This window comes from Mesocricetus auratus, unplaced genomic scaffold (assembly GCF_017639785.1).
Source record: "Mesocricetus auratus isolate SY011 unplaced genomic scaffold, BCM_Maur_2.0 Super-Scaffold_100007, whole genome shotgun sequence".
NCBI lineage: Eukaryota > Metazoa > Chordata > Mammalia > Rodentia > Cricetidae > Mesocricetus > Mesocricetus auratus.
In genome coordinates, this window is record NW_024429191.1 from 8,825,919 (window position 1) to 8,836,420 (window position 10,502).

The 10,502-nt window shown below is 51.9% G+C and overlaps 1 protein-coding gene across 2 annotated transcripts; it reads right to left on the reverse strand.

Moving 5' to 3' along the window:
- Positions 1-6,392: 6,392 nt before the first annotated feature.
- LOC101838689 (brain-specific serine protease 4) lies at positions 6,393-10,255 on the reverse strand. 2 transcript variants are annotated; one of them, XM_021233858.2, is made up of 6 exons: positions 10,045-10,253; positions 9,341-9,367; positions 8,711-8,882; positions 8,289-8,566; positions 7,401-7,558; positions 6,393-6,851 (listed from the first exon to the last, which is right to left on the reverse strand). In XM_021233858.2, the coding sequence occupies exons 1-6, from the start codon at positions 10,163-10,165 to the stop codon at positions 6,639-6,641; spliced, it is 969 nt and encodes a 322-aa protein (XP_021089517.1). In that variant the 5' UTR covers positions 10,166-10,253; the 3' UTR covers positions 6,393-6,638. The 2 variants fall into 2 exon arrangements, with proteins under 2 accessions (XP_021089517.1, XP_005081794.2); XM_005081737.4 differs by lacking the exon at positions 9,341-9,367 and having other exon boundaries at positions 10,045-10,255.
- Between the last annotated feature and the right edge of the window lie 247 nt (positions 10,256-10,502).

Below are 10,502 nucleotides of genomic sequence, written 5' to 3' on the forward strand. Positions count from 1 at the left end.
AGTCTCTGAGCCAGACTTGAGTTTGCTGTGTGAAGGGGGTGAGGGACGCGTTGGGGAAGTCCTGTGTATATGTCAATAAAGCACTGCTGACCAATAGGAATCTAGATAGGTGGGACTAGGAGTCCAGGAGGATTCTGGGAAGGAGAAACACAGGGAGTCGAGATGTAACGACATGGGGTAGGAAGCCCGGAAAGCTCTCCGGTAAGAGAAATACTTAGATTAGCAATTATGGGGTAAATACTTAAGTCAGAGCTAACCAGTAAGAAACAAGCAAGGCCAACAGCTTCATAATTAATATAGCCTCCTGTGTGTTTATTTGGGACTGCTGCGGCTCTAGAACCAGGCTGGCGGGAAGGCTTCTCTCAAGAAAAAGGCTTCCCTTTACAGCGGAGGATTGTTAAAGGCGAAAACCACAAGAAGACTCTGGGTATATGCACAAGCAAGCCAGAAGCTGTTCTGCTCTGCCAGGATTAGGTAGTCAAGGGGACCTCAAAATAGTCCTCCATTGTCTGCACAAGCAGGGTAGTCAAGGGGACCTCAAAATAGTCCTCCATTGTCTGCACAAGCAGGTTACAGAAACCAGAGATCAGTTCGTCACATCTTAACAACAGATGGTCACGGCTGTCCATTTCTGGGTGGGGGTCACTGAGTCAGGTTACTAGGAACTTATTTTCCAGGAACTGAAGTCAAAGACAAACGGCCAGTGGGTACCAAGATGGATGCCTGGCATAAAATGGAGTTTCTTCAGCCATCAGAGTGGCAGTGGAAGTGTGTGATAGGGCGGAACAGTGGACTTCACCGATGACCATCAGCAAAGAAGGAATGGGGGCCTTCCCTCCTCTTCCCCGTTATTCCACCTGGGTACCAGCCCATGGGTGATGCTGCACACACTCAGGGTGTCTTTCCCCCTTGGTTAATCCTCTCCGTAAATGATATCATCCAGAGGCATGCTTTCCCAGAATCCTAGGTGACTGAAAATCCGGTCAAGCGGACAGTGAAGATCAGCAAGCAGTATGAGACCCTGTCACTCCACATCCGGTGAGGCAGCAAATGAACACTTGCAAGGATGGACACTTACTTCTAAAAAGAAACGTGCTAGTGTGGGGCAGGCTTGGGAGGGAGTGGTAGGGTTTGGGTCAGAGTGTGTTAGGGCGGAGTGGCTGATGGACACAGGTGGAAAGCTTTTCCTTGGGATGCTGTGAAAGCAGATGTCCTACCCAAGGAGTGAATATAAGTTAGAGAAGTCCAAGGGCTGAGTGAGGCTCTGTCTCTAGGGATCAGAAAGGAGAGGCATCACAAGTGCAGCTGATTCTGTCCTTTGAAGGCCAGTGCATGGGCAGGTGACTGTGTCCTGGAGACTGTTGTCTGCCTTGGGCTCACTGTTTGCACATGCTCGAAGGAACCATTGTTGGTTCCCTGGATGGGTGGCCCATGAACACAAAGGTCAAAGAGTGACTTGGGAAGGATAAGCCATTCTTCTACCACCATGTGGAGCCCACACAGTCCAGGGAGCTTAAGACACAACACTCCTGGACAGTAGTGACACTCTGTGGACTGGGATGCCTGCAGGAAGAGAGAAACAGGGCAGACATGCTCTCCAATTAACATGAGACGAAAAGCAGCTGAGAACAACTGGAGAATGACTTGAGAGTCCAAAGTTCTTGTGAGCAGGTTGGAGCCCAAATACTTCATCTGGGTGATTTATCGTGTTGATGACTTCTAATTGTCCTCATTCATGACAGCTGGACCTCTGTAACTTCAGGGCTGGCCTTTACTGTACAGTTCACAGCTGGGGTGGAGCTTTCTAATTCTTAAAATCCTCCTGCAAATTCAAAACTCTTACTGAAGCAAGTATGTCATTAAGAACACACTTTGCTATAAATAAAGAAAACTATGACCAACTGTCAGATCTGGAGGAAATGCCATCTCCCCAAATTCTGGGGGTTAGATGAAAGCCAACATTCCTCAGGGACTTGTGAAATGGGTTCCCCTCCACAAAAAGGAGCCATTTCCCTTATCACTGGCAGATGGGGACAAATGGCCAACTGTGGCACCTAGTAGCATACCAAAGTGCATGCTGACCTCTCAAGTACCTGTCACACATGTCAGGGTCCTGGCTAGCATCCTAACCCTTCTCACTTCCTCTCCTGCCCTAAACTCCCCCCTGCTCACAGGCTTCTCTCCTCCAGCTACTAATTCTCCTTATGACCCTGCTATGTCAGCTATGCCTACTCTCATTGTCTTCATCTCTCAGTCCCCTCCCTCCACACACACACACACACACACACACACACACACACACACACACACGCACGCACACACACACAGACACACACACAGGCACACACACACAGACACACACACACGCACACACACACACACACGCACGCGCACACACACGCACATGCACACGCACACACACGCACACGCACACGCACACACATGCACGCACACGCACGCACACACACGCACACACGCACGCGCGCACACGCACACGCACGCACGCACACGCACGCACACACACGCACACGCGCACACGCACACGCACACACGCACACGCGCACACACACACGCACACACACACGCACGCGCACACACACACGCACACACTCACCTCTCAGTCCTGGTGTGGACCACATGGCGACCACTGCTGCTTGACTAAGTTGCAGCAGTTCAACTTTGCAGATCACAATTCGCCAGCACCTTTCACTTTGTTTTTAATGATTCTACTGTGTGTTATGGAGTTCCCTTATGCCTTTTCCTTTGGGGAAGTTTGTGTGGACTTTGAAGGATGAAGATGTATAAAATGGCAGCCTCTTTAAAAATAATAATTATCTGGGGAAAAAGTTCCCACCACTGTGGAACCACATAGCATGATAACTCTGTCTGCTCCCACACATATTACCACCAAGCTGCTAGAAACTTTAGATAAGTAGCATATGCATAATGAGCTAAGGTATATTTGATAATACTGATTTATAAATTCCTAATGTCTACTCATGGTCACAGTAATGTTTGTCTAGCTCTGTCTTTGATCACTTTAAGCTTTAGCTATTTGAATAAAATAAGCCATACAAAAAACTACAATATTCTATAATGGAGTGTCTGGTTGCCCTGAGAAAGTCCTTTTTCCAAGGTCAGGCATTTAGACAAGAGTCCCCATGCCCTCAGGGTCTTAAAGAAAGTTCCTGCTTGCTCTGGAGACTGTGGCCCTTCCACTAACAGATGACTGTGGTGCCTTCTAACTCATCAAGGTCAATGTTAGCTTCCTGGATCCCTGATCACAAGCTACACCCCAGCTCACACTCCCCCTTTCTCCCGTTAATCCTTCGTACAGTCAAATTGCAGCCATCCCAATTCACCCGCACGTCAGTCTCCTCCTTCCCTTGGCCGACTCTGCACCTCCTCTTTGGGACCTGAACCCCCTGGAGATGGTCTCCAGCACAGTCTACTACTGTCTCCCTCCGCTCTGGACTCTTTCTGATGTCTCTGGTGGTTCTCTCTCTCCTTCCTCTTAAGCGGGTGGTAGAGTGGGTCATGCTGCCAGTTTATACACCAACAACTGGGGGCAGCCTAAGGGAAAAAAGGCAGACAGCAGGGAGCTCCCTTTCTTCACTGACATTAGGTCGTTGTGTTAGTCACTTTCCTCTTTGCGGCAAATTACTTGATCAAAGAAATCCAAGGGAGAAAGGGCTTATTTTCCGTTCTGGTGGAGGCAACTGTGGACTCTAGAGGCAGCTGGTCACATGGTAAAGAACACAAAGCAATAAATGTCAGGTCATTTACTCCACTGAGGCATCACCAGAGCCCCTGCAATTCCAATTATCGTAAGAGATTAAGGGTGTTTACAGGGGCCTGGGGGCTTCTTGGCAACCTTTTGAGATTTAAGTTGAAACTGGCCAAAATTGAACACGTGACCAATGCTAAGACAGCCAATTGCAACTGTCCTCCTTGGGCGTATTACTTTTCTGTGACTTCTGAGACACCTACGCTCTTACCTCCCAGTGTGTCTTACTTTCTTCTGAGGAACTCTTTCTCTCCTAACACAAATATTTAAAGTCCATATTAAAATATCATTAATAAAATCCCTGGGCCTAGAGAGATGGCTCACTGGTTAAGAGCCCTTGTTTCCCAGCATCCTCATGGTGGTTCACAAGTGTCTGTGACTCCAGTTCCAGAGGATTCAACGCCCTCTCCTGGCCCTTGGCATACACAAGCAGACAAGCACTATCCACATAACATACACATAAGTAAATCTCTAAAATATGAGATCTTCAACTCTGTTTCATTAATACCATCTACTCCTGAAATTATTTTCAGCCTTGAAGCCATGAATTCTGGTTTGACATCAAGGTCCCTAAAAGATTAGAGAAACTCAGGCTGGCCATCAGTGGAGTGACTGCTTTGCCAGCCTGTGACCTGAGTTTAAGGTGGAAGGAGAGACTCAACACCCAGGAAACTGCCCTTTGATCTTCATGCACCTGCATACACACACACACAATTAACTAATTAGATAGTTATTATATCTAAGAAAGGACAGGGGAATCCAGGCGGCTGAAGAGGGCAGTATGGTGTTGCACCTATGTCCCCTCCCTACTGACAGGATCACATTTTGACCAGGATATCATGTCTCTTGTCCTCTATTTAACCTAAACATCATGTCAGTACCCCAAAGATGACCTTGGGGGCATCAGCTTTCCTTACCAGGGTGGCCACATTGGAAAAGATCCCTTATCTCTCATTTGTTTATTTGACCTATTGAAGACAGCGAAGCTGCTGGGACACTCGGACTGATACTATGCTTTGGGGAAAGCTGAAGACTGACTCCCCATAGACAAAGGCCACCACCATCTTACCTAATCATTAGCCATTGATTGGGAGCCTCAAGCAGCTGTCGAGGGACTTCAGTAAGGGTCATAATGGAGAGAGAATGGGGCAGATGGACACACAGGCCTGGGGAAAACAGGATCAGAGTAAAGTGCAAAGGATAGAAACAGGACAGAAGGGGAAAACTAGAGAAAGAGAAGAATAGGAGAGCCGGCAGGAACCAAGGCAGGGAAAGGGTGAGGGCTCTGGCCGCAAGACACCGCCAGTTCTGAAGATGGAGGAGGGTAGAGACAGGTAAGGCTTGAGGATAATAGCAGCAGGGGAGAGGCAAGGAGAGGGACCAGCCAGGGAGGGCTGGGAGATGGGGGGTGGGAAGTTAAGGGGGCAATTGCAGATAGAGGACACTAGGTCACAAGAGGAGCAGCTGTAGGGACTCGACCAGGTATGTGCTGGGACCTGGGACACCTGAATCACCAAGCACTCCCATGCTGCAGCCCTTACAAGCAGGTGGCCAGTTTGTGCTGTTTGTTTTTATTATTTATTGCTTTCTAATAATAAAAGAAAAGAAATCAAAACAACACAGGACAGGTGCAGCTCGTTGGTGGTGGGGGGACTTGCCCGGCGCTTAGGAGGCCCTGGGTGCCACCTCTGATGTGTGTGGATGGAACAGTGGGAAGCAGTGTTTCAGAATTGGAGTGTGTGCAGCACAGAGCGCACACAAGCCTGGACAGCGTTCCCATAGACATGGCAAATCTGTCATTCCTGACATTGGTAAAGTTGCCTTAGTCACCTGCTGGAGCTGGCTGGTTTCTGGCCTTTGTTTTGGGTGACTCTCCAGGTACCAACCACTGTAAAGTTCACACTCATCCAGCCTCTGTGGCCCAGTCACCCCACAGGTCAGCTGTGAGGAATCCAAGCCCGGCCTGGGGAAAAGGCACCGTCAGGTGGAGGACTCAGGGCCTGAGCTGCAGGGCTGAGGGGCAGCAGACCTTAGCCCATGACATTCTGGAAGCTGCAGATCCTCTCACAGCCTGGATCATTCTGTCATCATACCCCTCCATCCTCCAAGGGACAGGTGAGGTGACCCAAGCCTGCTGCCTGAGTGGCTTGCACCTCCTTGGTGGAGAGGAATTTATGGCCTCAGTGGAGAGTCATCGATGAATCACCTGCACAGGTGTAGCTGCTCACCCAAATCAGGGAGATGAGGTCTCGCAGAGGCTGGCCCAGACATTCTGCTTCAAGGGCAAATCACTCTGAGTCTTGCTGGAGCGGCCCGATCTGGGCTCAAGAGGGGCCAATCCCCATTCCCACAGAGATAAGCTCTTCCTAGACTTGCTTTAGGGGACACCAACCTGTACTCCTCAGTATGGCACAACCAGGTCCTCGGGCCACAGTCCCTGCCTCCTTCCTCCCTGCTGCCTCAGAGAAAAGGCAAGAACAAGGATAGGCCAAGAGTCCGAGCTAGAGCTGCGGCCAGGCCTACATGCAACTAACTTCACATCAACACTTTTGTCCCAACTGAATTCTTGTGTCAACATCTCCATACATGGGGGAAAAACAAGAAATGAGAATAAATAATTTATTGAAACTAGAATAAATACGTGGCACGGTTACAAATAACTGTAAAAAAATATCACACACACACACACACAACATACACAGAGCTCATCCTCGATTGAGGGGCGGGGCCTCGGCTGGCCAGGACTTCCCTGCTCCTGCTCTCCGTGCAGGCAGCTGGCGCCCCCAGGAGGTAGAAGACATATTTACAGCAGAGAGACCAGCAAGAGGTCTGTTCATCTCTAGATCCCAATTTAGGAGCTCCCGGTGCCAGTGTCCCCACTGTCCGCCACGTGCCCGCGCAGCTGCACCCCCTGCACAATCCTCTGCACCCAGGAGCGGTGAGCTAGGAGGCTGGTGTAGACCCCGGGCCGGTTGCGCTCCGCACAGCCCTCTCCCCAGCTGATAATGCCAGTCAGTAGCCAGGCGTCATCCACCTGGCACATCAAGGGACCCCCAGAGTCGCCCTGCAGAGAAGAAGGGAAGTCAGGCATCCACGCTGGCAGGCAGTGTGCAGAGCCCAGGTGTCCTTGGAGACTGCAGTCTGTGGAGGCCCTGGAAGAACGGGCCTTCGGAACAGAACCACTTATGGTGGCATGTCCTGTCCTCCCCATAACCCCAAGGAACAGAAGATGAGGCCACTTCTGTTTTACAGGTTTAGAAAGTCCTCACACCAATTGGCCTGTGGGCACCGCAGCCGGGCTGCATGCTGGCCACCTCAAGGCTAACTCTCCACCATCCTCCTGTTCTCATTCAGTCACGAGCCTGGCCCCAGAGGACGAGGGATCTGAACCACCAGGCCCTCCTCAACACCAGCTGCCGAGCTGAGGTGTTACAGCGGAGGTGTTCTGTACACAACCCTTTTTGTAAACAAGAAAATGGCCGCATAGGCAGGCTAAAGGGGGCGTAGGCAGAGGTGGGAGAGGACGTCTCTCAGGAGATTCGGAGGGAGGAGGCATAGACACGATGGGGCTTTGGGGCCTCCCAGTTGGGGTGGACAAAGGGTGGGCTCTCACCAGACAGGCATCCCGCTCCCCTTCCAGGTAACCAGCACACAGCATGTCCTCAGTGATGGCTTCCTGCCCGGCACCCCGCCAGTACAAGCGTTTGCAGAGTTCTGAGTCGATGATGGGCACCTTCAGCTTCTGAAGGGTCTGCGGCTGGGGCAGGGGCACTGGGAACAGAAGGAGACAGTCGGCCCAGTGCGCAACAAGTCCCTTCTATTCTCCCAGAAGCGTTTCTCAAAGGTAAGCAGATCGGCTCTACTGAGCTTCCCAAGGTGTGTTCTGGGAATCCCAAGCCCAGGCTCTCCACCTCTTGACCCACTGACTTCAAACATGGATTCTGTGTCTTCAGAAAGCTCCCTAACACCCACTGAGGGCTCACAACAGAATGGTGTTTCTAGAATCTATGCTTGTTTTTCCTGCAAGGGCAGCCTGTTCAGTACCCCTGTGTTCTGAATTTCGTCAGTCCCACACCCTCCCTGGAGTTAGGCTGTAGACCCCCAAGGAAAGGCTGCATCTGCAGAGGTCCAGCGTCTGCCCATGCCTGAGCGATTCTTCTGGGCCCAGGTTAAGGCTCTGTCTTCTCTGTTGTCTATACCCAGTTTCTCCTTCCTGGGCTCTGCTGTGTTTCCTTTGATAGATCAATTCTGTTTGTCTGGGCTACCCCAGGCTCTGTCTCTCTGCTACTATCTCTCTTTCTTTTGCTTCTCTCTGCCTCTATCTTTCATCTGGTTTACGATCATAGATGGTATTTTTCCAAACCTCCAGAATTGGTCTGAAAATTGTGTTTCATGGTGATGAAGACCCGTACCCTCTCCTACCTCTGGTATCTGTATCTGAGTGGCATCCACCCTCTGTCCCCAGCTATCCCCAACCTCTGGAGTTAGAGAGGAACCACACCTCCATCACGGATACTTCCCCAGCCTGCAATCCAGCAGTCAGTGTTGAGAGGGAGCCGGACAGAGGAGTCAGGCAGGCAGATGGGCAGGATCCTCTCAGAGAATTGGATGGAGTGTTCCAGGCGCACCAGGGCAATGTCTGCACGGGTTCCCTCCTTCCAAGAATACCTGGGGTGGGGCAGCACCCAAGCAATACCCACTTGCTGGGACCTTGGACCTGGGTTTCCCAGCTGCCAGGCCCCCAGCAATACTGAGAACAGAGATGGCTTGTCCACACTACTGCAAGGAAAGAGAAAGAGAGATGTCAGAGAGAGAATGCCTGGTTACAATGGCAGCCAAGATCCCTGAGCAGCCTGGACAGCCCCGAGCCTGAGGCAGGAAGCATGAACAGGTCCCTTAGAGTCAAGGGCTGATTTCACATACTTCTTGAAGCAGTGTGCAGCAGTGACCACCCAGCGCTTGGTGAGAAGGGAGCCTGCACAGTGGTGGGAACCATTCTTGAGGATGCTAACAATCCAAGGCCACTGGGCATCCATGCTGTCCTCACCTCCCACGATTCGGTTCAGTTGCTGAGGCTTCCCACAGTCTGGAGACACTGGCAGAAGGGATGGGATTTCCTGTCATTCGGCAGACACAGTTGTCTTCTGACTCGCCAGTCAACCCACCTCTAAGCCCTCCAAGGTTTCAAGCCTGTGCCCCAGCCCAGCATGTACCCAGAGCAGTAGCTACTGCAGGGCGAGTCCCTGCCCTGTCCCTGTCCCCTTTAGCTACCAGAGGACTGACCCTTTCCTCCCTTTCTCCACCCTTTAGCTGGCCTTCCCTCCCCTTAACCTTGATTTCTTTGGTTCTCTTGGCTCTTAACCCGTCTATCTTCCGGCCTTTCCTCCTCCAGGTCCATCAGCTTTGCTAGGCCCCGCCCCCAAGTCTTCTTCCCTGTACTCCTTCCTGTCAACTTCATGCTGCCCTCTGACCGCAGCCCCCACTTCTGACCTACACCATAGAGTGACATGCAGAGACTGCCCGTTACCCCCCCCCCAGCCTGCTCACACTCACCAGGCGTGCGGACAGCACTGAGGGTAGCTGAGGGCAAGATAGGAAAGAGGGTCAGGCCCAGTGGTGAGAATCCCACCTCTCAAACAGACTCATCCTGGGCCCTCAGCACTGTTCCCTGCCCCCTCCACACACACACACACACACACACACACACACACACACACACACACACACACACACACACACCACAGGTACCTCCTGAAGCCCTGCTCGGGACAAAAATCTTCTGACCCCTGCCTCCCAGCCCACAAGTATTTTTTCTACCTTATTAAAATTACAAAGAGAGCTTAGGACACACACACACAGCACCCAGGTTTTCTCCCCAGCCCCCACGAAAGCCTGTTCAGTTGTTCTATTCCAGAACAGAAGAAGTAGACCCAAAATGGAAACCATGGAGGAGGAAACAGAAGACGGAGGAAAAGGGGAAGAGACGCTGACAGGCACGATGGCCCACAAGGATGAAGGAGGAGTTCCTGGACAAGCACTGGGACCAGAGCACTCACCCGCATCCAGTCCTCATAGCTGCTGGGGAAAGTTGGGGCATGGTACTAAACAGCATGGCAGAGGAGGGGACAGAGACAGATGCAATGGACAGAGAGAGCAAACTCAAGGGAAGGTGCCAAGTCAAGAGGCAGGCAAGGAGGCTCACCTGTGGGCAGGAAGGAGGAGAGAGAGGAGGTGGAGAGGAGCGGCCTGAGGCTCACCTGTGGTGGTCAGAAGCACCAGAAGGATTACCATCCTGAACTGGTTCCCACCCAGTGCTGGAGGAGGTCTGGAAATCACCATGGCTGGTAGGGGTGGAGCCCCAGCAAGGCTGCTGGCCATCTCCAAGGACCTAAGGGCTGTGCTGGCTGGGACTGGCAGGGCAGGTGGCTGTAGTGTGTAGGGTTCCCTACAGGTCGCCCCAGGTTTTATCCTGTGAGGAGGAATGCTGTTGAACCAGTCCCCCACCTGGTGACTGGGCCACCCAGACTGTGGGTCAGGGAGGAGGTGGGGCTGCCAGGAGGAAGCAGCCGGTTCCTGGGACTAGGGGCAGTAACTGGATGGGAGACTCGGGCCCCAACTGTGTGCCCAGGGTGCATCCTGTGGAGGGCAGTGGAGACTTGCTGACTGTCTAGGGTCTGGCTTTTTCATGGACTGTCCAGGTTAACAGAGATCCCTG